At 36.7% G+C, this 27462-nt stretch overlaps 1 protein-coding gene across 2 annotated transcripts; it reads left to right on the plus strand.

Annotated features, from left to right (window-relative positions):
* The first annotated feature begins 563 nt into the window (after window positions 1-563).
* On the plus strand, window positions 564-6059 carry LOC107830120 (calcium-dependent protein kinase 8). Of its 2 annotated transcripts, none has more exons than XM_016657601.2 (9): window positions 564-783; window positions 1739-2257; window positions 2791-2914; window positions 3007-3150; window positions 3270-3422; window positions 3519-3634; window positions 3892-4059; window positions 5020-5250; window positions 5628-6059. In XM_016657601.2, exons 2-9 carry the CDS (start codon window positions 1760-1762, stop codon window positions 5778-5780), a joined length of 1587 nt encoding a protein of 528 aa, XP_016513087.2. In that variant the 5' UTR covers window positions 564-783; window positions 1739-1759; the 3' UTR covers window positions 5781-6059. The 2 variants fall into 2 exon arrangements, with proteins under 2 accessions (XP_016513087.2, XP_075100649.1); XM_075244548.1 differs by lacking the exon at window positions 564-783 and adding an exon at window positions 892-1030.
* Window positions 6060-27462: the final 21403 nt, after the last annotated feature.

Genomic DNA, 27462 nt, shown 5'->3' on the forward strand with positions numbered 1-27462 from the left:
TTTTCAAAATTTTAAATATATGTGTGTCTACGCGCGCGTTTTAATTCAATTGAAATCATGAATAAAAAAATTCCAATCACCTTGGATAGAGTTATCCTAATTTTGTTGAGGTCCGTATAAGCTTATTCAGATATTACCATTAGAAGATTATACAAAAATAACCACTAGTTAGTTAAAATTCATTTCTAGAAGTTGTTTTTTAAAGTTAAAGCACGATAATCATTTTCAGACATAAAAAAATATTTTATGTGACATAAAAGAAAAAATATACTACTAATTCATGGTTGGAAGGCTTTATCTCCTTGTAGATAAAGCTATCCAATACGTGTTTATGAGATGTAACGAGTATCCGATAATTTCATTCTTATTAGATAAGCATAAATTTTTATAGACACCACCTCAAGAAAAACCAAAATACAAACTAATTTTTTTCTTGTCAAAGTCGTAGGATATTTAATTTTTGAAACACATAAAAAATTTACTACGTATTTAATTTTATGTAAAAGAAAAGTGAAAAATTACTAAAGATAGAAATTTGAAAAAGGCTAATAGAGACAGAAGAAGAGACAGGAGAGAGAGAGAGAGAGAGGATTGCAGGAGAGAAAAGCCTCTGCAAAAGAGCTTTTTGACTCTCTCTCTTCTGCCCATGGCCGATTTTTTTCATGATTTCTTCCTATCTTTTTCCCTTTTTTTCTTCTTTTCTACATTTTAGCTTTTCTTTTTTGGCCTATAATATCAATACACAAACACAATTATACAGAGGAAAAAATCAACATTTTTCAGGTGGGTTTCTCCTTTTATTTTTTGTAGTTATTTTTATTATAGTTTTTTGCTGCATTTCATTGTTCTTTAAGCTTCATTGCTTTCTGGGGTTCCTCTATAATTAGCTTTCTTATATTTTTTAATGGATTGATTAATTTCCAAAATTCTTGGAGATTTTTTCCCCTGAATTCATGTTTCTTATTGTTTCTTGAAATTGATCAATTTATTAAAACCCATAATTCAGAGGAAAAAGTTCAGCATTTTTCAGGTGGGGTTCCTTTTTTTTTTCCTTATTTAATTTTTGTTGCATTTTACTGTTCTTAAGCTTTATATTTTTCTGGGTTTCCTCTGTATTTAGCTTCTTCTTTTTTTTTTTTAAAAAAATATTTTTAATACATCGATTAATTTCCAAGATTCTTGGAGATCTTTTCCTTGAATTCATGCTTCTTATTTCCGTGAAATCCTTGAACCATTTGATTATATAGCTTGGATTTGATTGTTGTTTATTGTTTTCATGGAAGAAATATCATATTTAATTGATGGTTATTTCAAGAATCATTTATTTAAAAAATAGTTATTTTAAGAATCAGCCTTTTTAGCTTTATCATATTTTCAGGATTTTTCTCCCTAATATAGAGGAAAAAGCAACATTTTTGAGGTGGGGTTTTGGCTTTTCTGCTGCATTTCATTGTTCTTAAAGCTTCATAGTTTCTGATATTTTTTTCATTTATTACCCATTTTTCCTATTTTTTTTAATTGTTTTCTGGAATGAAAATTAATACTTAGCTTTTCTCAGAATCGGAATAATTTCCACTCTTGGAGATCTCCTATTCTTGAAATCTTTGAAAATTTTGAATTTTTGCTGTTTTTATTGGCAGAAGTATCATATTTAATTTACTACTCATTTCAAGCATTCTTTGTAAAAACAGAAGTTATTTCAAAAATCAATTTTTGATCTGTATTTGATATTTTTCAGGAGTTGATCTTGTAAAGCATCATGGGTAATTGCTGTGTGAAACCCGGCAAATCTGCTGAAAAAAAGAAGAACAAAAAGAGCAAACCAAACCCCTTTTCAATTGATTATGGGGCATCTGGGGGTGGAGTTAAGCTTGTTGTATTGAAAGAACCAACAGGACAGAACATACACGACAAGTATGATTTGGGTCGTGAGCTCGGAAGAGGAGAATTCGGGGTTACTTACCTATGCACTGAAGTGGACACAGGCGATAAATACGCCTGCAAATCGATATCCAAAAAGAAGTTAAGGACTGCAGTGGATATCGATGATGTTAGGAGAGAGGTTGAGATCATGAAGCATTTGCCTAAGCATCCTAATATTGTGACTTTGAAGGATACATATGAGGATGATAATGCAGTGCACATTGTGATGGAACTGTGTGAGGGTGGTGAGTTGTTTGACCGTATCGTAGCTAGAGGTCACTATACCGAGAGGGCAGCAGCTGGAATTTTGAGGACTGTCGTTGAAGTTGTTCAGGTATAGTTTTTATCAGCTTCTTAGTCCCTAATAGATGCCATTTGGTTTTTATGTATCATGGAAGTTCCCTTACACCCGAATTGTAATGAGAAGAGGCTATCTTTTGTTCTAACTTCTAACTCTTTTAAGTGGAAGCGTTACTTGTTTTCAAGGAGTATTAGCTAGTGGCCTACCACAGAATTTGGTTGTTGCAAACAAAGTTTGGAAAAACTGTACTTTTTAGGGAAATGATAATGGAAATCAATTTTAGTTTGTATGCTGAAGTAAATGTGGTCGGCTTTTCTGAAACAACTATTAATTTGGCCTTCCCTGCATGACATTATGAAATACTTATATATTGGTAGGAATCTTATTTCATATGTAAATCATGAATCTGTCTTGTAAAGGATTGCCCAATGCACTGATTTTCAATGAGCAAGGCAGAAGTTGTAATTTTCTCTTAAAGGGTGGAAATGATTAAGTTTATGGTCAAGTTTTGCTCTCTGGTTTTAGTATGTCAATAATCAATTTATAAAATTCCAATGGTATTGCAGATGTGTCACAGGCATGGGGTTATTCATCGTGATCTCAAACCCGAGAACTTTCTTTTTGGTAACAAGAAAGAAACAGCTCCACTGAAAGCAATTGACTTTGGGTTGTCGGTTTTCTTTAAACCTGGTAATGGAATTAGTAATGAAACAGTCAGTTGAGCCCTTTTATCATGCTCAAAAAAGATTAAACACTTGGAATAATCTTTATTTCTTTAACAGGGGAACACTTTAATGAGATAGTGGGAAGTCCTTATTACATGGCTCCAGAGGTTCTAAAGCGTAATTATGGACCAGAGGTTGACGTCTGGAGTGCTGGAGTTATACTCTACATTCTTCTTTGTGGTGTTCCACCCTTCTGGGCAGGTCTGCTTCTTTTATTGCTTCATTTGTATAATCATTAAAAAACGTAGATGCAGATATTTTCGGCTTCACAATTTGTTAACATTTTCTTGATACTTTTAAGTTCCTTTTCATATTTATAGAGACTGAACAAGGAGTAGCCCAAGCAATTATTCGTTCTGTGATTGATTTCAAGAGGGATCCATGGCCTAAAGTTTCTGATAATGCAAAGGATCTTGTAAAGAAAATGCTTGATCCAGATCCAACTCGACGTCTCACAGCTGAGCGAGTTCTTGGTAATGTTTGTGGATCATTGAGATACTTTAGTTCATTCATCTGTTCTGTCTCTCTCTAAATGTCTTTTTTGGCGGCTTTGACTCATGTGGATGCAGAGCATCCCTGGTTACAAAATATAAAGAAAGCACCAAACGTCTCATTGGGCGAGACTGTAAAAGCAAGGCTCAAGCAGTTTTCAGTGATGAACAAGCTCAAGAAAAAAGCTCTAACGGTAAATATAAACAATCATATCTGTAAGCTCCGGATTCTCCACTGTCCAATAAAAGATGTATTCACATGCTTGTGCTACTTTATAATAGTTTATAAGGAGAGAAGATTGTCAGACTATTTATTGCACTTGCCTTGTGCTACTTTATAATAATTTTAATTCTCATCATAAAAAAGGAGAGAGAAGATCCTGTCCTTTGACCAAGTTTCGTTTTTTTTTTATTTCCATGATGTCTTTACTTTCTTGTGTTTCATGCACAGGTTATAGCTGAGTTTTTGTCTGCGGAGGAAGTGGCGGGAATGAGGGACGCATTTGAAATGATGGATACTGGAAAGAAGGGCCAGGTAAACCTTGGAGAACTTAAAGATGGTTTGCAGAAGCTTGGCCATCAGACCTCTGATGTTGATCTTCAGATTCTCATGGAAGCTGTAAGCATTCTCATGCCCTGTTTCTTGGCTCTATTTGATTCTCTTATAGCTCTACCAGGGGGTAACAAAAGATTGAAAGTTAGCTGCTAATAGTATGGCCTGCTGCACCGTTGGGCTCTCTTTGAACTTTCTGCCTCAAGGAGAAGGCAGGTGTCTGAGATGATATGGCCATGTCCTATGTAGTCCTCCAAATGCGCGGATCCACAGTGCAACTAGTTGGATTATGGCTAAGATGTTGGTGGTACACTTACACCGGTCCAATGTTTGGCAAGAGTCTTTTTAGTTAGGTTAGCGACTTGTATGTCGATGAAAGCTAAGTATGAAATCTAGAGAACCTCTAGTTTTAAAAAATTCTTAATGTGTATCCATGGAGAGAAAGGGAGCCTTGGCGTAACTGGTTAGTTGCTGCCATGTGACCAGGAGGTCACTGGTTCGAGCCGGGGAAACAACCTCTTGCAGAAATGCAGGGTAAGACTGCTTACAACAGACCCTTGTGGTCCAGCCCTTCCCTGGACCCCGCGCATAGCGGGAGCTTAGTGCACCGGGCTGCCCTTTGTATCCATGGAGAGTGGAAAGATGTGAGTACTTATATAGCTAGCGGACACCTCTAGTTTGGGATGTAGTCGTAGTTGTTGAAGAGAAGTCCACACTACACTTATGTCCTTGATCCTGATATCAGGATTTTGATTAATTGCGAAGCATACTTGGTCAATGTAAGTTGTAATGGTGTACATCTACCTGATGATTGTTTCAGTGCAGAAAAATCTATAGCAAAAGGATCTTGACATTTTGCTTGCGTTGGAAACCTGAATTCGGTGCTTATTATTTTCAGAGAAAACTTTTTTGTGCTTTTAGATTCTTTTTGGCTCTTTGACCAGCCGAATGCTTATTCTTTTTATCATTTATTTTATTTCAAATATTTGTTTTCTTATGTTTTTATCTCCTGTATTGGTTTTACAGGCCGATGTTGATGGAGATGGAAGTTTAAATTATGCTGAATTCGTTGCTGTATCTGTTCATCTTAGAAAGATGGCTAATGACGAACACCTGCACAAAGCATTTTCATTTTTCGACAAAAACCAGAGTGGTTACATAGAAATCGAAGAGCTGCGTTGTGCCTTAAGTGATGAGGACGACAACACTAGTGAGGAAGTCATCAATGCCATTATGCATGATGTTGACACGGATAAGGTCAGTATCTGTGTCTGTTTATGTGCACTTACTATCAAATTGTCCTTGAAAGTTCTTCCTTTGCTATCAAATTGTCGTTAAAAGTTTTTCATTGTCTTTGCCGATTTGTTTAAAGTTTATTCTTTCATTTCTAACAACATGCCTTGAAGTACAACAACAACAACCCATTGTAATCCCACAAAATCCCATAAGTGGGGTCTGGGGAGGGTAGGATGTACATAGCCTTACCCCTACTCTGGACGGACAGAGACACTGTTTTTGATAGACTTTTCATTTCTAACAACATGCCTAGAAGTATACGGCAAATATCCGACTTGTTTGGACTAGCTTGTCGCGGAGTTTGGGAGCTCAGCTGTGTCTTTTTTGTCAAAATGCAGGATGGTTGCATTAGTTACGACGAATTTGCTGCGATGATGAAGGCTGGTACGGATTGGAGAAAAGCATCGCGACAGTATTCTCGTGAACGGTTTAACAGCCTCAGCTTAAAATTGATGAGGGAGGGCTCGTTACAACTTGAAAACAAAGCCTAGGATGAACAAATCCAAAAGAAAGAAATGTTAAGAGGAAAAAGGAAAAATTTTCACTAATAGATATCTGCCTCTTTTTTCTTTTTTTTTTTTTTTTTTTTTTTCCGAGTATGTCTTCTCATTATGTTTAATTTTTTTTTTTATCTGCCATCTAAAATCCATCTTAGGCATATCAACTTGTAACTATTAGCCAAGCTTTAGGACTGTTTATTCCATTATATTTAAATGTATGAATAGCTTTATTTACTTGTAAATATATTGTCACCACCCAATTTAGGCTCATGACCGGCACTCAGGAGCAAGTGCCCAAAGTAAGCCTCTTCGGTATTTTACAGAAAATCGGACAGAGCTTCCTCTGTTTTTGGACTATCCCAAAAATTTCACAGTCTCAAATCAACAACCAAACGTCCTAATATCATACCAACAATTGACAACCAATCAATCAACCAAAACGAGTCTCCACCATTACTAGTTAACCCACTAGCAAACAGAAATACTAATTTATCTCCAACCTTGATAATAAAGAACGATACTCAACATAAGATTATAATAACAAAATAATACTCATGATACTAAAAGATTAACCATGGAGCGACTCTAAGAGTTCAAAGAAAGACCAAGAAAATAAATAAAATCTCCGTCCACGCGAACAAGTGCGAGGCTCACCGAGAACTATCAACATGTGCGCTTTAATTAACGAAATCCTCGCATGCGTCAGCTGCTGTCTCTATAAAAAAAATTAGCCGGGAATGAGTTGCTAGCTCAGTGAGTAATAACACTTAACCACAACCGTTTTTATTTGGGGACAAGTCAAAAAACATGCTAGTATCTCAAACAGAAAATAACACAAAATAAATGCCCTTTCAGAAACAATAAAAAAAAATTCAGTCTCATCACGTTTTTCTTGTAATAAAATATAATTAACAATTCAGTAATAAGCTCGGTAACCACTATATAATATCAGTATTCACATTTTGGGAGGTTTCAATGAACGGATCATGTAATCGGTATAACTGTGGACTTCTTTGCAAGAAGTCATATATAACGGTAGTTCCTACTCGAGGGAAATCGGTAACGGTATGCTAGTTCTACCTTCCCACTAGCGAGGGCTATAACGGTAATCAGTAATTACAAGGTGCACCAGGTCTAACGAACCCGCCGTTAGCTACGAGATCCTTCAATGTCTACTCCCATTTATACTTGTCTCTGTAATCCGTATATACTCGTAGAAACTATTTTAAAACAATATATTACATTTCGGTTCTTATCAAATCATATAATTTCCTTTCGATAACAGTAAATTCAAGTAACGGTAAAACAAATCTAGTGACAACGAAAATATTTAAAACCACGATATTCATCTCAAATAACTATTTCGGTATCATATCGAGTAAAAGACTTGCCCCACATGCAACTTAAATTAATCGGTAACATATTCATATTAAAAATCATGCGTAAATCATTATAAAAACACAAATTGCAGTAAAATTACTGTCACACCTCCTTTTTGCGCACCTACCCCGAGGGATAAATGCGCGAGGGAGTTTTTCCAATTTAAGTGACAATATTCGAAATGAGATTATTTATTTAATTCAGAGTCGCCACTTGGGAAAGGTTTGGCTTTTGGTGTCCCAAGTCACCGGTTTATCTTGAATCCCAAATCGAGGAAATTTTTGACTTTCCAAATGAAGTCTGCGAACCAGAAATTCTAAGTAAGGAATTCTGTTGACCCGAGGGAAGGTGTTAGGCACCCTCGAATCCCGTGGTTCTAGCATGGTCGCTTAAATTGTTATAATGGCTAAATATCTGATTTAAATACATGTTGTGACTTATGTGCTTTTATTGAATTTAAAACCGATTTTATTATTATCATTTATTTTTATAGAATTGCAACGTCGTGAAAATACATCTCGAACCACGTCACAATCAATGCACCCGTAGTTGTTAACACATTTCGACTCCGTTGAGATTTGAATTTGGGTCACATAAATGCGCACCCGAATTTAAGAATGTAATTTAATTAAGTCGCGCCTAAAGAGTCTAGCGCGTTATTATCTTTGGGGAAGGCAGTGAAATTCACTAAACAGTCCATCCCAAATTCTAAGTATTTATTATGATCAATTATTGAGGGCCCCGTAATTTGCATTTGTATTTGGCGAGGCTCGTCTCATTATTTTTTTTAAGGGTAATCTTAGCACGACTACATTTTCTATTTTTTGTATTCTAAAATAAATGAAGATAAGGTCCTACTTTATTTACATACTTTCGAATTATTATAGTCAAGTTTTGAAAGTGAGTCGTTTAAAGAGTTTACATGGACAACAAGTATAATGTTCTATATACAGACAGTAAAAGAAAGAAAAGACTACATTAAACTACAACTTCAAATCTTTCTCATTTCTTGCATTCATGCTTCGAGTGGCTTACAAGATGAACCAGTATATCAGTTTGTGTACCTGGAAATGGCAGTACAAGAAGAAAAGAAGTAGGAGTCAGCAGCAATAATACCACAGCAACATCAGATTCAGCAACACCGCAAACCCAGTAACGACCAGTAGAATAACCCAGTAACGGATTGAAAAATCAGCAATACCAAAGTGCAATCGCAGTCAAAGCAGAAGAGAGACAGATACAAGATGCAGTAGTTTTGATTTTGAATAACACTCGAGGAAAGGCAAACGGAATTTATTCAAGTAGAAGTTCAAGTTGTCTTTCTCTTTTTTCAGTCTAAAAACTCTCTCGAGTCTTGTCTCTTTTTTATGTTCAAGTTTTCCTCCCTCAAATCTTGGTCCCCTTTTAATGTCAAGAATGACTCTATATATAGCAAGACCCTAGCCCCAAATATTCCTTAATGGCATGCTTTGTCCCCCACTACATTAAATAAATACATCAACCTCAACCCATTACAATTTGTCCCCCATGCCTAACATAAACAAATACAATATTCCACTCCACTACATTATGTCTTGTCCCCCATTATGTTAAACAATTATATCACCCACACCCCATTATATTTTGTCCCCATGCTTAACATAAACAATTATAATAATGTTCAATTACCAAACTACCCCTCCGACCTTATTGCAATTTACCATTCTACCCCTGAACGTACTGCAATTTACCAAACTACCCCCATCAGCTCTAAACAATCAATTAATCATAACTTAACCAAAATATAGTCAAGATGACCAATTTCTCAACAATCTTCAACAACAAATCACATGAACACGATGAACAACACAACTCCAAATTAATGGAAATAAATTAACCATATCGGGAACCAATCCTGGTTAACTTAGACAAAAAATGAACGAGCAGAACAAACAACAAAATGCATGATTCAAATTAAATCAACAAATCAAAAACAAAACAAACTCAAATTAAATTACTGGACGAACTTCAAACAATGAATAAACATGCATTAAAATCTATTTTAAACAACAAATATGACGGATAAAATGAATCAAATAACATTAATAATTTCTGGAAAATACATAACAACATGAAACAAATTGAAGAAATAATCAATTAAATTTCAATTTGAATCTAACAAACATTAAACTAACAAATTTTACCTAAACAATAAAACAAATATGAAATAAACATGAAAAACAACTAATTAAATTTTCATTTGAAATCTGAAAATTAATTCAACAAAACATACGAACATGAACAAAACAAAAAAAAAATCAAATATCTAACGATTTTAGATTCGAGAAATATCAAAACGAAATACGGACAAAATAAAACTCAAAATCTACTAACCGGATCGAAACAAAATATGTACGGACTGTTTTGACGACCCCAACCAAAACTCGAACAAACGACGACGAACACGAACCTAATTAGTTGACGTCGAAACAGTAGCAACAGTTGACACGAAACAGAAGCAGCTGGGGGGGGTGCATTTGGTTTGCTTGAAGTTGAAAGCAGAAGAAGCAGCTACGGAACAACTTGGCAATGGTGAGCTCAAGCTCGAAGAAGATGAAGTGAAGCAGCAGCAGCTGGTCGACGCCGAACAGCAGCAGCTCGACGAGGCAGAAGCTGGAGCAGCTGGAACGGCAGCAGCAGCGGTGGCGCGGGCAGGTTTGGTCGCCGCTGGTTCGGGTTCGACGACGATGAAGATGGAGGCTAGGAGCTGCTGGGTGCGTTGCGAAGAACATGAAGCTGGAGGGGGTCGTTCATGGTGGTATGGTGGAGCTCGATGTGAAGCAGATGTTCGACGAGAAAAAACGCAGCAACACTGTTGCTCGTCAATGGCGGACGATGGAGGGGTCGTTTGAGAGGGTGAAGAAGATGAAGACGTGAGGGGTCTGTTTGGAGGATGGTTTCCGGGCAGCCATGGAGGGGAAGGTAGCCATGGTTGGCCAAGGTTTGGAGTTTGAAGAAGATGAAAGTAGGGAAGGGGGCGGATGGTTTTAGTTTTAGGGTTTTTTTTTATTTTTTGTTTTGTTTTGTGTTGGACAAAAATGAAGAAGGGTGTTGGTTATTTGGGTTAATGGGGCGGACCGGGTCGACCCGGTTCGAAATGGACCGGGTCATGGGGAAGGTTGGACAATTGTTTGGGCCTGGGGTTGAAATTTGAAGAAGTGGCCTAATCCGATTTTTCTTTTGTATTTTTGTTCTCTTTTCTTCTTTTATTTTTCTAAAACTAAATTCTAAAAATACTTAAATTATTATTAAGAACTAAATTAAGTTATAAAAATGCAAATTAACTCCCAATAACAATTAACGCACAATTAAGTAATAATTAAGCATAAAATTGTTCATTTGGTCATTAAATGCTAAAAATGATGCCTATTTTTGTAATTTTTTAATTTTTGTTTAACTACTAACAATTATAGAATTAAATCCTACATGCAAAATGCGACATATTTTTGTATTTTTTTTATTAATTTAACAAATAAACAAGCACAAACAAATATAAATAATCATCCAAAAATATCACAAAATTCTCACAAAATTGCAACCAAGGAAAATCATTTGATTTTGAATTTTTTTTTGGGAGTAATTCTCATATAGAGCAAAAATCACGTGCTTACAGCTGCCCCTCTTTGCCCGAAGACACGAAGGATTTTCGCTCAAAGATAAAGTGAGCGATTTTTGCCCATCCGAGTACTCCGTGTGAAGCATTTTTTGAAAAAGAATTGACCGAACCTTTGCTTCAGAGGTTTCCTACATATCCTGGGCTAAACAGGAATCAGGTCAATGTAGTTCGGGAAATTTTAGTAGCTGGGACTACCATGGGATTGCAATGCTTGTTGTTACTGTTGTTGCTGTTGCTACTACCGCTTTACTGACCTCCTTATTACAACCAAAGGAAATTGAAATTGATCTAACTACTTATGCCTGTCAACCGCTAGTTACAAGATTCCTATCTATAATTCTTTTGCAACTTGATCTTGGGTCTTAGCTGATTCTGCTTGTAGACTTCGATCCGAATCTTGATGCTTGCAAGTTGTAGGCGCTTGTTTATTTCTGCAGTATTGAATGAAACGGGATTGGCGGAGCTCGGGAATTTGATCCAATTTTTGGGCGACCTGCTGTAAGCACATGATTTTTGCCCTATATAAGAATTACTCCCAAAAAATTCAAAAATAAAATAATTTTTCTTGGTGTGCAATTTTTGTGATATTTTGTGTAACTATTTGTATGTTTGTTTGCGCATGTTTATTTGTTAAATTATTAAAAATACAAAAATATGTCGCATTTCGCATGTAGGATTTAATTATACAATTGTTAGTAATTAAATTTGTTTTACAAAAATTAAAAATTACAAAAATAGGCATCGTTTGCATTTTTAGCATTTAATGTTCAAATATACAATTTTATGCTTAATTAATACTTAATTGTGCGTTAATTGTTATTGGGAGTTAATTTGCGCTTTTATAACTTAATTTAGTTCTTAATAATAGTTTAAGTATTTTTATAATTTAGTTTTAGAAAAAATAAAAGAAGAAAAGAGAGCGAAAATATAAAGAAAGTCGGAATTAGGCCTCTTCTTCAATTTCAAGCCACATGCCCAAAAAATGGCCCAATCTTCCCTACGACCCAGTCCATTTCGAACTGGGTCGACCCAGTCCATTACCCAAAAGACCCAATACCCCTATCTTGCATTTCAAAGACACAAAACAAAAAAAAAAAAAAACCCAAAAACCCTAAAAATGACCTAAGTCATCCGCCCCCCTATCATTCTTCTTCTTCTTTTCTTCTTTCTTCTCCAAACTCTAAAACACACATCCATGGCTGCCATGGCTAAGCTCCAGCAGCTTCATCTCCTTCTACACAAGCGCACACACCACCAAGAAGCCCATCTTCTCCATGTCGAGCTCAAAAGGCTCGTCCATGGCTGCGTCTTCGTCGTCGACCCATCGCCATGGCCATAACGCCATGTTTGTTGCTTCTTCTTGCTGCCTCTGAGTCGTCCGCGTCGACACTGCTGCTGCTCGACACCCCACTGCTGCTGCTGTTCGACGTCGACCAAACGCTATTGCTTCACCATAGTTCGTTGACCAAGCTCCTTCGTCGCCGCTGCTTCTCCTCCTTCCTCCGAGCTGTTGTTGCCGCGATGCTGCCTCACATTCGTCTTCTTCACTAATCGAGCTGTTGCTGCCTTCTGCTTGTGACGGGCTGCCATTTTTCGTTTTTAAAACGATGCCAAACGACCACCTTCTTTGGTCGTCCGTTCGTGGTCATCTTCGGCGTCAAGTTATCTTGGTGCGAGATTCGTTTCCGGACAGATTGTTTCCATCCAAGTTCATCGTCATTCGCTCGATGCTTGGGTCGTCAAAACAGTCCGTACGTATGTCGTTCGATCCGGTTAGTAGATTTTGAGTTTTATGTTTGTCCGTATTTCGTTTTGATATTTCTCGAATCTAAAATCGTTAGATATTTGATTTTTTTGTTGTTGTTTGTTCATGTGTTTTGTTGATTTAATTTTCAGATTTCAAATGGAAATTTAATTAGTTGTTTTTCATGTTTATGTCATGTTAATTTTATTTATTTTGTAAAAAAAAAGGTAAAAATTTGTTAGTTTAAATGTTTGTTAGATTCAAATTGAAATTTAATTAACTATTTCTTCAATTTGTTTCATGTGTTTATGTATTGTTAGAAATTGTTAATATTGTTAAGTTCAAGTTTAAGTTCATAATTGTTTCTTCGTCGATCTTGTTATTTGTTTAAAGAATTTAGTTGTGTTAGAGAAATATGTTGGTTTAATCGTTTAAATCCATCATGTTTGTTGTTTAAAATAGATTTAATTCATGTTCATACTTTATTTGATTGTTCTTGAATCCGAAATTTGTATAGTTTGATTTCTTGTTTATCATTTATGATTATTTCTTGAATTTGTCTCATAATCTTGTTTTAAGTTTAATATAGGAATTGTTGGTTGTAATATTGTTAGAGTTGATTTTAAGTTCAATATGATTGAATTTAGAAATCTTCATACTTTGTTTGTTGTTGTTGTTGAATCCGAAAATAGAATTGTTTGTTGCTAAAATATTGTTCAATCAAATTTTAGTTGTTCTTTGTTGTTCAATTTGTGTTCATGTGATTTGTTGTTGAAATGTTGTTAAAATCGTGTTCATGTGATATTATTGTTATGATGTTCATCCGTGTTCATATTGTTGTTTGAACATTGTTAGAAATTGATCATATTTTCTATATTTTGGTTAAGTTTGATTAATTGATGTGTTATAGCTAATGGGTAGTTTGGTAAATTTGTAGTACGTTCAGGGGTAGTTTGGTAATTTCAGTAAGGTCGTGAGGGGTAGTTTAGGAATTGTACATTTTGAAATTGTTTATTTGAAGCATGGGGGACAAAATGAAATGGGGTGGGTTGTGATATAGTTGTTTAATATAAAGGGGGGACAAGATTTAATTTAAAGGGGGAATCTTGCATTATTTTAAATGAAGCATGGGGGACAAAATATAATGGGGTGGTGTGATATGTTTATTTAATGTAATGGGGATGAGTGGAAAGATAATGGGTTGGGTAGAGAAAAAGTATGGATTTTAATTAATTGAAAGGTTTATGGGATGGGTTATAAGAAGAAGTCTTGAACACAAGACATAGAGAACAGAAAAGATACGAGAAAAAATACACACACAGATAGACACACAGATAGAGAGAAAAAAACGGACAGAGAATAGAAGAGAGAAAAATTTCGAAAAAATATTTAAGCTTTCAAAATAAAAATAAAAACTAAAAAAAATCTACTGCTTTCTTTCTTTGTTTGAAATTAGTATTGATGGTTGTTGTTTCATTTAAAGCTTAAGGCTTTTGTTTTTGGGATTACTACTCCACCGGTCTGTTACTGGGTTGTTACTGTTGCTGGGCAGTTGTTGCTGTTGTACTGTTATTACTGCTGCTGATTCTCATCTTCATTTTCTTTTGCTTCCAATATCAGGTACATATCTGTAAACTCATGTCATGCAAAGCTTTCTACATGACAAATAAATGAAGCTCGAATTGTAATTTTGTCTTTTATTCATTTAAGTTCGTTAGTTTAAATTTCAGCTTTGTTTCATGTTGGTTAACTAGTAGTGAGTTCGACACGATGGCTATAAGTTAATTGTCTTATTTTGAAATTCGTATAAAAGCTTTGTAATAATGTTATCCATTTCGAAATCTCATTAGTATAGTTATATTTGAATTGTCAAAATAGGGAACATGGCAGAAAGTTGACCATTAATTTTATCTTGGGATGTCATTAGCTAAGTAAAGAATAGTGTAGAAATATCAAAAACTATATTATTAGCCTATTTTGTCAAATATCAGATTTTGTTTAAGGCTAGATAATGTTAATGGTATTTCGATCAGATATGGCATAATAACGGTTATGTGAATAGCCATGGTAGAAATGTGAATTGATATAATCCGTCCCGTTTATGATTTTGGAATATGATGAATGGTTCGGACGTTCCACTACGTTGCATGTGATGTCATTTTATTGAATCAACTTGTAGAATAATTCTCTTTCTTACCAACAAAGGGTCCTCCTATTTTAATTCACTTCTTAAAAATAATGTATAAAAAATAATGTCAATAATTCTTACCAAAGGTACATTTAGTGACTATAAATAGCATGCGTAGGCCGAGAATAAAAATTGGTTTGATTTTATCTGTCATCATAAGCAAATTAACCGAATAATTATAACTTTGGACTAAAAACAAGTAGATGAGAAGGAGATATAATTTCTTCGAAAACTATTAGTTTGTTTATCAAATTAATTCTTTTTCCTAGTTTTATATGCAATTCACTTTTTGGGTATGCATATATTGTATTTACGGAAAAATGGTATTATTAATCCCACATTTATTTTTACCCTTTTAAATTTAAATGGCTTGGAGAAATATAATTCTTACGCAAAAAATATAATTTGCGGTCAACATTCAACAATTTATGGAAAATCTATACTACTATTAAGAATATTTTGCGTGATTAGGGATGCGTTCGCGTAACCTGATTATATTTCTAAAAGCAATTCGGATTATGCGTTCGCGCAGCTTCGAACGAACATTTAATAAAAAGGGGGCTCCTCGGAGAATATCAATATTAATTTCATATAACCCGAGATGTGCGGTTCACTATTTAATTATACAAGAGCGACAAACGTTCTTAATTTTATTTTAAGCACAATTTCGAACTTAAGTTTTTTTTATAATAAACAAATTTCGAAAAAAAAAAGAATTATTATATTATCAATATCATTGTGTATACGTACGCGTGACACGATTTTTTACGTTAAAATATATATAATATATAAAACGGATACACGTATGCGTGATTCGATTCGAAGAAGGGTCTTTAATTATAAACAATCTAAACAGAAGCGATAACAAAATCATGCAATAAAAAATGTAAAATCGAGATAATTAAGCCAAGAATAAAAACAGTTAAGCGACCGTGCTAGAACCACGGAATTCGGAAATGCCTAACACCTTCTTCCGGATTAACAGAATTCCTTACTCAGGATTTCTGGTTCGCAGAATAATAAATAGAGTCATATTCTCCTCGATTCAGGGATTAAAATTGGTGACTTGGGACGCCTTAAAATTCCCAAGTGGCGACTCTGAAACAAACAAACAAATCCCGTTTCGACTGTCCTTTAATTGGAGAAAACTCCCCTGCACCCTCGCGGGGGCGGAAAAAGGAGGTGCGACAGCTCTGGCGACTCTGCTGGGGACAACAACCCAGAACCACTGGTTCAGGGTTCAAGAATTCGAGCTTAAAATAATTGTTATAGTTGGCTTTATTTATTATCTGATTTTTTTACATGATATATGCCCAATGTGCTAAATGACACTTTTACCGCTTTAATATTATTTGAATTATGAATATATACAACTGCTACGAAACCCCCTTCTTTCTGAGTCTTCTAAATTTATGGTGCACACGTGCGCGTGACCCACCTTTCTGTTAAAGTCATACCAAATAAGACGAAGTTGGGACAAGTAACTAGGCCGGGTAGACTTTCGTGCTCTCGGTGCGTTGCCCCCGCTTCGGCTTAAACTGTCCGTTTGGGTAAGCCAGGGCTAGATCAATATGCCTTAGGTTTCTTCACTTAGAATAACTCAGCTTCATGCCGGATCCCTAGTAGGAGCGATTGTTTGCATCACGTGCATTTGACTTTGGAGACTCAACATAGGGGTTGGGTCTGTCTAGGACAGGTGTACCAAAAAAAATGATCATCCTGATGCATCTTACTTGCTGCTACTTGCGCATTTATTTGATCCGGATTTGTGTGTTGACTGACTTTTGAATATCATGAATAATATTTTAAAATTGAAAAAAAGAAATAGCGGTTAGGGAATTGACTGTTTATTTTTGAAAAAAAAAACCAATGCCCAAATACTGTCAAAACTCTGCCGAAATTTTGAGAAAATGAAAAAAAAATGTTTTATTAGTTTGTTTTATTAAAACCAAAGAAAAAATAGAAAGAAAAAAAAATCGTTGTTCTGTCTTATTTTTCAAAAAAATAAAAAATAAATAAATAATATAAATATATATAGAAAGAAAAAAAATCGTTGTTCTGTCTTATTTTTCAAAAAAAATATATATATATATAAAGGAAAATAGTTTGTCTTCCCCTGAAAATGACAATGAAAAAGAGTCTTACTTTTAAAATAGTTTTTTTATTCGTTTCTGAAAAATTCAAAATGAAAATGAAAAGAGTCGTGCTTTGAAAGTGGTTTTGTTATTTGTTGCTGAAAAAGATATATATATATATATATATAAATCCAAAAAGTTTTTCTTTATTTCCAAAAATGTATATATATCTTTATTTGTTGCAAAAATATTTGTCCTGCCAAAAAGTCTAGAAAAGTTTTTTTTAGACTCCCAATTTTCAAAACAAAAAATCCAAAAATATTTTCCATTATTGACTTCTTTAAGAAAGTTTTTTTTTAATTATTAAAATATATATATATATATATATATATATATATATATATATATATATATATATATATATATATATATATATATAATAAAATAAAACAAATTCGAAAATATTTTCCTTCTTCTTTAAAAATTGAAAAGAAAATTCAAAATTCAAAAAATATTTTTTTTAGAAAGCATTTCTTTTATTAAAGGTAAAATTCCAAAAAAAAAATTTCTTTCTTCTTAGAATAAGAAAAAACAAAAAAAAAATCTTCCTTTTACTTTTGAAATTCTCAAAGTTCAAATCAAAAGAAAAGGAATTCTTAGAAGTCTTTCTTTCAAAAAGAAAATCAATCAAAAATTCAAAAAAAATATATATACTTCATTTCTTCTTTCAAAGCAGTTCTTTTACAAATTCAAAATAATAATAATTTAAAATTAGTTTACTTACTTTATTCATGACCTGCCCGAACTACGCGGGTTTGATTCTCACCGGATGTGAGATACGTAGGCAACCCTCATCGGGTCCAACCCCCATTTTTGCTAAAATAGCCAAAAACCAATAAATAAATAAAAAACATGTCAAAATTTTAATTTTTTCATAAATAAGTCGGGTAGTGTCCAGCCTCCACTTTTTGCTAAAACAAAATAGCCAAAAAAAAAAATATGTCAAATTTTAGTTTTGTCATAAAGAAGTCGGGTGACGCTGTTTTATCAAGACATAGCCGAATGTTCCCGAAAGGGACGCCGGAAGGCTGACTTTGCATAAACAGCCACCTTTGGGTCATTTTTTAAAATTTGGTTCAGTTGACCCACACAGCCTTAAAAAATCTTCGTCCCCGAGGCGCTGAAGGGCCGTGTTGCAACACCTGGTTTTTATTGTAATTTGAAAAAAAAAAAAGAGTCAACGGTCAGGTGAATTTTTTTTTAGTCAAAAATAAGCCGAGCTAGCTTCGACAGTGTCTTAAACCGTTCTTGCCAAAATAGCCTTAGAGTATCTTTCAGTTGTCGAAAGGCTATTTTCGTAAAAGAACGAACAAGTTTGTAAAGTGTCAAAATAATCCTCCCCGACCTCAAAATTCATGTGAGATTTGGAAGGGGCCACATTTGCAAAAATAGCCATTTGGTTGCATTTGTCAAACGGGGAAAGGAAGCTGACCTTTTTGTTTCGAGGTTAAAAATCTTTAATTAGAATATGTGGGTTGTTTGATTTTCGAGTTTGTAGGTCATCTTCAAACCTTTAAAACCCAGTTTATTTTAATATGAAAATTGAAAAAAAAATGATTAATATTGTTTATCTTTTATTGGTCCGAACTACGCAAGGTCTGATTCATGCGGGGTCATGATACGTAGGCAATCTCCATAAGATTCGACCACAACAAAAAAAAATGAAAAAAAATGAAAAAGAAAAAAGAAAAAAAAATCGAAAAAAAAAAGAAAAAAATGAATGAAAAAAAATCGAAAAAGAAGAAAAATGAAAAAAAAATGTTGTTAATAATGAGGACCGATTGAGTCCATTCTAACCTGTTTTGAATCGCAAAGAAAGAAGGTGGTTTGTTTGTGGTAAGCCGAAACTACAAGACCCAGAAGCACACTTTGCGGGGATCAGGCTTGATAATAGAAACACTCAAATCCTATTAGGACTTGTTGACTAAGGTTGATGATATTGAAGTTGGCAATGGTCTCGACAATATTAATGCAAAGCTCAGTGGCTAAGATGCCAATTTTGATAAAGTGGGAGGACGCTCCGTTCCTTGGTTAGCAAGAGAGAAGCTTTTGGTGGCTTATTTTGTTGTCATTTCTGTTGTCCGGATTATCCTTAGGGTTGTAGTCCGAATATTGTCTTGTGTCAAACCTTCTTATCTTTCCAGTTTGTCATATCAATTTGTTTAAGTTTTGTCAAGGCTGTGTTAGGATTTTATTCTGGTTGTTTTGTTTGTTTTATTATTCAAACCATTTCGCCGGTAGTCTAATACAAAAGCCGGTCTTTTATTATTTCCAGTTTTCTTTTGATTAGTCCTTTTATCATTTTTATTCAAGCGCCGATTCTAGTGACATGACATGCGCACACAGTTTGGGCCTAGTCTATAAAGTTAATCATAAAACCCTGGGAAGGTGATCAAAGCATTTAAAGGAAATAAGAACGGTTTGAGATTATTTGAAGCCCGAGTCATGTGGAACTGGGGCAAGTAAAACATAAAGAAAACTGTTAAATGCAAGATTCGCCAAATTGGCATGAGGGTCGTGCATGAGAGTGAGAGTGTCGCCCAGCAGTGCTTTAGAAATGACAAATGAAAAAGCAAGTGTTTAACATAATTGTCAAGTCCAGCACCATCGGAAGAGACTATAAATCTATGTTCAATTGTGTTGTTTGCACTTGGCATGTTTTAAAGACTGGAATGACGAAGGCATTTTGTTCGGCTACCTAAACACTTTATCCTTTGTTACCCCTTTTGAGCCTTATTTATTTTCTTTCATACCCCTCGTTCGGAATCAATAGCAATGACTAGGAAATACGAGCCTGGAAGGTAAAGAAAAAATTAAAAAAAAAAACAAAAAAGAAAAAGAAAAGTGAAAAAAGAAAAAGAAAGTCAAATGAAAAAGAGGAATTGGGAACTACGTTTGACCTGATTCCTCAAAGAGGATACGTAGGCGCTTCACGGGGTGCATAGTGTGCATAATGTGCATGGTATGCATGGTGTAATAAATAAATAAAAAAATTTAAATAAATAATCCCCAAGCAAGAAACTGGGGCAAGAGTTGTACTCGTTGTAAGCAAAATTGGTTCCGAAGGTTGTAATTTTAAAACCCCAAATTTATTTTGTTTTTGAGCCTTTTAATACCCTTTCTTTCTAGCCTATCCAAAACCCGCATTACGGTCCAAAGAAAGACCATCTGATCAGTCTTCAAAAGATGTCAAGTCAGACGAATGAGAGTCTTACCGGCGAACATAACATTCTGTTCCACAACAGAAAGGACTCTAATCTCCAGCAGATAGAGTCATACCGGCAACACTCCAAATCCCCAGCTAGAAAGTGATACAAATGAGAGAGTCTTATCGGTGAAAATCTTCACGGACACCATAAGGCGATGAAAGCTGAGAGAAAAACCAAAATGAGAGAGGCTTGATGGTGAAAACCCTTCGGGAACTACAAGTCGAATAAGATTGGGAATCAGATGGGAAATCGCCAATTGAAGGTCTTGAAAGACGATTGACGGTAGAGGATGGGCCACATATGCATGTCATGACCATTAGAGTCGGTGTTTTAGTTTGATAAGTTTTTATTTATAGTTTCTTTTGTTAAAGAGTCATCTTTTTCCGTTGTCTTTTATTCTGTTCCCTTTTATCTTTTCCTTTCATAGAAATTTCCCCAGTAGAGTCTGTTTGGTCAGAACCAGTGGGAAATGACTTCAAAATAGGCCATTAGCTTTCCAAGATAAGATCTGACTAATACATACAAATGGTATAGTCAGCAAGGAACAAGCGCGAGGCCAGTGTCAAAAAAAAAAAAAATCCCCAGCAAAAGGGAATTGACAAAAAGATCAACGAGTGTCAAGAGGGATATCCTTGCAAAAATCAGAGGTTATTAAAACCTCAAAGGCCAAGGCCCGTGGACAAACAAGGAGAGCAATAAGCATGACTTGGAAAATTCATGCGAGACTAAAAGGTCGGAAAAATGCAAGTCTCCGAGCCATGTCACGAAAGAAGAGGGATATCCCTAGCAGAAAAGGATTATCCCCAGCAAATAATATCGTCCCTGGTGGAATGCAGAGCAAGGAAGGAGAAAGGGAAAAGCCATCCCAGTAGAGTATCACAACCAACTACCACGCTTTAAGCTAACAAATTTTGTTTGAGTTAAAACAGGTAAAGGAAATGGCATTGATGTCGGAAATGCATGCCGCAAGAAAGATTGTCAAACTGGGGCAGAAAATTTTCTTTTCAGTTAGAAAATTTTCTGGAAAATCAGGTACCCATTTGGGGAAGAATAAAGATAGCACCAAGGAAGTGGTCTTTGAACCAGGGTTGCCCCCAACATAATAAGTTTCCAATGGAGGAAATTGATCCCCAGCAGACAGAATAAAGGGATGACGCTTGTGCTCAGAAAAGCAAAAAGCCATTATCATCCCCAGCAGCTTCCAGAAGAATGAAGCATCGATTTGAAGGGATAAAATTCCCCAGCAGCGTTATCCTCAACAACGTTATCCCAAGAAGATAACACTTTTATCCCCAGCAGTGTTGAGAGAAAATAAATTCTGAAAAAAAAAATTGAATTTGAAGGAGGGGAAGAAAGAAAACTACCGCAGTGGTATTATCCCCAGCAAGCAAGAACAAAGCAGCGCGAAGGAAGGAGAAAAGAAAAGAAGGAATTACGAAGGTAAGTTTCTCAAATCATTGATCTTTACATTTTTTTTCCTAGGATAAAATGTCCTAGTCTGATGAATTTCCCTCCCGATACAATCTTGGTCTGATGAAATTTTTCTCTCAAGATAAAATCTTAGTCGGATGAATCTTTCTCCTAAGATCACAACAAATGGACCTAGTCTGACGATTTATCTCCTAGAGTCAAAATCTTGGTCTGATGAAATTGTTCTCCCAAGATAAAATCTTAGTCGGATGAATCTTTCTCCTAAGATCACAACAAAATGGACCTAGTCTGACGATTTATCTCCTAGAGTCAAAATCTTGGTCTGATGAAATTGTTCTCCCAAGATAAAATCTTAGTCGGATGAATCTTTCTCCTAATATCACAACAAATGGACCTAGTCTGACGATTTATCTCCTAGAGTCAAAATCTTGGTCTGATGAAATTGTTCTCCCAAGATAAAATCTTAGTCCTAGAGTCAAACAAATCCCGTTTCGACTGTCCTTTAATTGGAGAAAACTCCCCTGCACCCTTGCGGGGGCGGAAAAAGGAGGTGCGACACCTGCCCTTTGTTTGTTCCAATATGTGGGAACATCTTCTTCTTTTTTTCTTTTGTTCTTTTCTTCTTTTCTTTATTCTGGATTGAGACTCATCCCGTAGGTCGTCTCGATCCATGCACCTCAGGGTCAGACCTGCTGAGACAACAAAACAAACGAACGAAATTTTCTGCCCCAGTTTCACTAGGAAAATTTCGTGAGTTAATTGTCATGAAAATTTACAGCCCTGATGAGGGGATTGGAAAAACTCTAGTCTACAAAATGCAACTCAGAGGCAAGAGCCCTAATGTCGCCAAAGGTAAAAATGCTCAGTTCAGGGTTGGGTCCCTAATGCTGGCTCAACGGAAAATGCTCAGTTCAGGGTCTGGGGCCCTAATGTCGCTAAAGGTAAAAATGCTCAGTTCAGGGTTGGGGCCCTAATGCTGGCTAAACGGAAAATGCTCAGTTCAGGGTCGGAGCCCTAATGCTGGCCAAATGGAAAAAGTTCAGTTCAGGGTTGGAGCCCTAATGCTGACTAACAGACAATGCTCAGTTCAGGGTTGGAGCCCTAATGCTGGCTAAATGGAAAAAGTTCAGTTCAGGGTTGGAGCCCTAATGCTGACTAACAGACAATGCTCAGTTCAGGGTTGGAGCCCTAATGCTGGCCAAATGGAAAAAGTTCAGTTCAGGGTTGGAGCCCTAATGCTGACTAACAGACAATGCTCAGTTCAGGGTTGGAGCCCTAATGCTGGCTAAATGGAAAAAGTTCAGTTCAGGGTTGGAGCCCTAATGCTGACTAACAGACAATGCTCAGTTCAGGGTTGGAGCCCTAATGCTGGCTAAATGGAAAAAGTTCAGTTCAGGGTTGGAGCCCTAATGCTGACTAACAGACAATGCTCAGTTCAGGGTTGGAGCCCTAATGCTGGCTAAATGGAAAAAGTTCAGTTCAGGGTTGGAGCCCTAATGCTGACTAACAGACAATGCTCAGTTCAGGGTTGGAGCCCTAATGCTGGCTAAATGGAAAAAGTTCAGTTCAGGGTTGGAGCCCTAATGCTGACTAACAGACAATGCTCAGTTCAGGGTTGGAGCCCTAATGCTGGCTAAATGGAAAAAGTTCAGTTCAGGGTTGGAGCCCTAATGCTGACTAACAGACAATGCTCAGTTCAGGGTTGGAGCCATAATGCTGGCTAAATGGAAAAAGTTCAGTTCAGGGTTGGAGCCCTAATGCTGACTAAATAGAAAAAGTTCAGTTTCCAACCCTAATGCTGACTAACAGACAATGCTCAGTTCAGGGTTGGATCCCTAATGCTGGCCAAATGGAAAAAGTTCAGTTCAGGGTTGGAGCCCTAATGCTGACTAACAGACAATGCTCAGTTCAGGGTTGGAGCCCTAATGCTGGCCAAATGGAAAAAGTTCAGTTTAGGGTTGGAGCCATAATGCTGACTAACAGACAATGCTCAGTTCAGGGTTGGAGCCCTAATGCTGGCCAAATGAAAAAAGTTCAGTTCAGGGTTGGAGCCCTAATGCTGGCCAAATGGAAAAAGTTCAGTTCAGGGTTGGAGCCCTAATGCTGACTAAAAGACAATGCTCAGTTCAGGGTTGGAGCCCTAATGCTGGCCAAATGGAAAAAGTTCAGTTCAGGGTTGGAGCCCTAATGCTGACTAACAGACAATGCTCAGTTCAGGGTTGGAGCTCTAATGCTGGCTAAATGGAAAAAGTTCAGTTCAGGGTTGGAGCTCTAATGCTGACTAAATGGAAAAAGTTCAGTTCAGGGTTGGAGCCCTAATGCTGACTAACATACAATGCTCAGTTCAGGGTTGGAGACCTAATGCTGGCCAAATGGAAAAAGTTCAGTTCAGGGTTGGAGCCCTAATGCTGACCAAAAGGCAATGCTCAGTTCAGGGTTGGAGCCCTAATGCTGGCCAAATGGAAAAAGTTCAGTTCAGGGTTGGAGCCCTAATGTTGACTAACAGACAATGCTCATTTCAGGGTTGGAGCCCTAATGCTGGCTAAATGGAAAAAGTTCAACTTAGGGATCAGAGCCCTAAATTGGGAGGATTGCCAAGTTATGCTGGAAAGGGTCTACGGGTTATGCCGGGAAGATTCATCGGGTTATGCCGGGAGGATTCATCAGGTTATGCTGGAAAAGGAAAAGAGCCCTCGGGTTATGCCGGGGAAGTCATCGGGTTATGCCGGGAAGATTCACCGGGTTATGCCGGAGAAGTCATCGGGTTATGCCGGAAGATTCATCGGGTTATGCCGGAAGATTCATCGGGTTATGTTGAAAAGGGGAAAGAGTCCTTAGGTGCCGGAAAAGGGAAAGAGGTCCTTGCGTTATGCCAGGGAGGTCCACGGTTTATGCCGGGAAAGGGAAAGAGTTCTCGGGTTATGCCGGGAAAATCATCGGGTTATGCCGAAAAAGGGAAAGAGGTCCCTGGGTTATACCAGGGAGGTCCACGGGTTATGCCGGGAAAGGGAAAGAGTCATCGGGTTATGCCAGAAAAGGAAAAGAGTCCTCGGGTTATGCCGGGGATTTGGATAGAAAAAGCTCCTTGGGTTATGCCAGGGAGATCCATGGTTTATACCGGGATAGTTGAGGAATGAGGTCCTATGCTACCATGATTTGCTTTTCTTTTGGGATTTTCATTTTCATTTTTTTTATTTCCTTTTATTTATCAAAATGCATGAAAGAATTCTAGGGAAACTTTCTTTTGGTCGTTTTCCTGCTGCAAAGCTGTGCTCGCGCACTTCATTTCTTTTTGGGCTACACCTGCTTCTTGCACGGTTGCTTTGGATGGCACCTGTCTCGATTTTCCTAAACAAAGAAAAATTGTCAGTTTGAAAATGGTGGTTGGCTCGGTGGCCTTGATCATTCCAATTGCTTGGTCTCGGCCTAATTCCTGTTGAGAAACTCTGCCATTGATTGGATTCACAGGCGACTCCTTTTAAACTGATCAGACTCGAATTTTCGGATTTTGTAATGATTTGCCCGTGTAAGGCTTTGGTTCTTTCATCCCATTCTGCTTGGGGATTCTTTACGAGGCCAACTCAGTGGGGATTTGTACAAGGCAGACCCGTTGGGGATTTGCTGGGGCAGACTCTTTGGGGAATTGTACAAGGGGAAGCTCTGTGGGATTTTTTACAAAGCGGACTTGCTGGGGTTTTGTTGGGGCAGGCTCGCTGGGGAATTTTTTACGAAGGGAGGCTTTGTGGGGATTTTTTACAAAAGGAAGCCCTGTGGGGATTTGTACAAAGGGAGGCTTTGTGGGGATTCTTTTTTTTTTTTTTTACAAAGGGAAGCCGTGTGGGGATTTGTACAAAGGGAGAAATCTGTGGGGATTTTTTTTTTTGCTGAGGCGATTAGCCATGTGAAACTCAAACCTTTCAACTTCAATTGCCTTTATAGGTTGCCATGGCCAGTCGAGGTCGTCTTGATGCCCCTGCTGAGGCTGGGTGCCTTTTGCACCTTAGTGTGTATCAAACGAAAGCCCTGTAAATCAGTCTTTCCATCCTTTCTTTGTCTTGGTTTTGGGAACAGTGTTAGACCAAAAGGGATTCAAAGAGAAACAAATAATTGAATGGAGAATGAGTTTAAAACTAGAAGTGTCCCTTTCGGGCAAAGGAGAGAAGGACTTATCTGGAGTACATGCGGACTTCAATGAACATGACATGCCTTTTGGACTGGATGCCTGATCTGTGTAAACTGTCCGACTCTCAAAAATTCATCACAACTTTGCCTTGAATACCGAGGAACCTTGCCAGGACTCTGTTGATGCCGATGGCTGTGAGGATCTTATTTTCGATCATGGGCGCCCTTTGTGGGTTTTCACGAGCTGGCATTTTGCATTTTATTTCTTGCCATCTCCTTATAGTGCTCGTGTGGGTTTGCATTAACAAGACTTCTCATTTTGATTTTCTCTGCTTAGCGTCGCCTTACGGTGCCCGTGTGGGTTTTCACCAATAAGACTCTCTCATTCTATTCCTCTCATTTTGTTGTATCAGACCCAAATAACTCCATCCTCCCATTTTGAACCGCTTTGTCGATTGATCAGAAGGGCTTGAACAAGGTTTGGGGTGAAAAGAATTTGGATTGAACTACAACTTTGGAACCTTTTAGGCGGGATCATTGCTGAACCGTTATAACTTCTGCCCCAGTTTCACTTTTGGGGGACTTTGGATTTTTGTTTTGGTGTGACTGAACCCCAAGGAGAGGTTGCATACGTATCCTTTCGGAATCAAGTCAAACGTAGTTCAGACAACTTTTGTTTTTGGATTTTTTTTTTTCTGATTTGCTTTTTTTTCTCTTTTTTTTTCATTTTCATTGTCTTTTTTTTTGTATATATATTTTCTTATTTTTCCAATTCTTTCTTCTTCTTTTTTCATTTTTCTTTTTCATTTCAATTTTTTTTTCATTTTTTTTCAATAATATTTTCAGGTTCCAAAGAGGGTAATCAAAGAAGAGTAACCAGCTCAAATGAGTTTTGCAAAGGGTTGATAGTGTTTGGGTAGCGAGAATGAGAGCCTTCGTCATCTCAACCGGAAAAGATTTTATTATATAAAGGATCCAACATAGTACCTTTTGACTGCATTTGCATTGACAGTTATTTCAAGGACACTTCCTTCGATGTGTCCCAAGTACAACACACTCTTTTTGGCAGTACTCTTGTTGTAATGTATGGACCTTTCCAATTTCAAGAACCAATTTTCCTTCAGTTGTTCCAACTCTTTGTCTTGTTTCCTTAAGCTATTCTTCATTGCGACCCAATTCTTGATTCATTATTTTGAGGTCTAACAGAGTTTTAAGATCCGGGCATGAAGTCCGCAAGCATGTCATATTATTGAAATCTGCATTTAACAGAATTAAAAGAGAATGAGAAAATTGACAAGATTTAAGAAAAGAGACATTCCGGGAAAATGAAATATCAATTTCATTTGATTTTCTTTTTGATTTTTTTTTTGATTTTTTGATTTTTTATTTTATTTTTGAAGATAGAAGGGTTTACATCGGAAAGTAAGACAATAAAGTAAAACATCTGGATCACACCCTGAGACAATCCAGATGCAGAAAGGATAGCAAGACTGGCTACCGAGACTCCCGTCTGATGGGGAACTTTCAGGCTTGACAATCGTTTTTTGGCTTTTCTTCCATCTCGACAATGGCTGCAATAGCCTTCAGTGCCGGATCAAATTCCTCAGCTTCACAGATCATTCCGTCTATTGGCCCGTTTGTGAGAGTAGGTAGGGGAATGTTCATCATATTAGGAACCTTTTCGTCCCGGAGAACGATTCTTTCAACTTCAATCAAGTCTTCAACTGCCATTTTGAGGGTCCAATGAACAACAGTCCTTTGTACCGTGCCCCACTGCTCCAGAGTGGCATTCACATCTAGTATCAGCTC

Source organism: Nicotiana tabacum, chromosome 22 (genome assembly GCF_000715075.1).
Source record: "Nicotiana tabacum cultivar K326 chromosome 22, ASM71507v2, whole genome shotgun sequence".
Taxonomy (NCBI): domain Eukaryota; kingdom Viridiplantae; phylum Streptophyta; class Magnoliopsida; order Solanales; family Solanaceae; genus Nicotiana; species Nicotiana tabacum.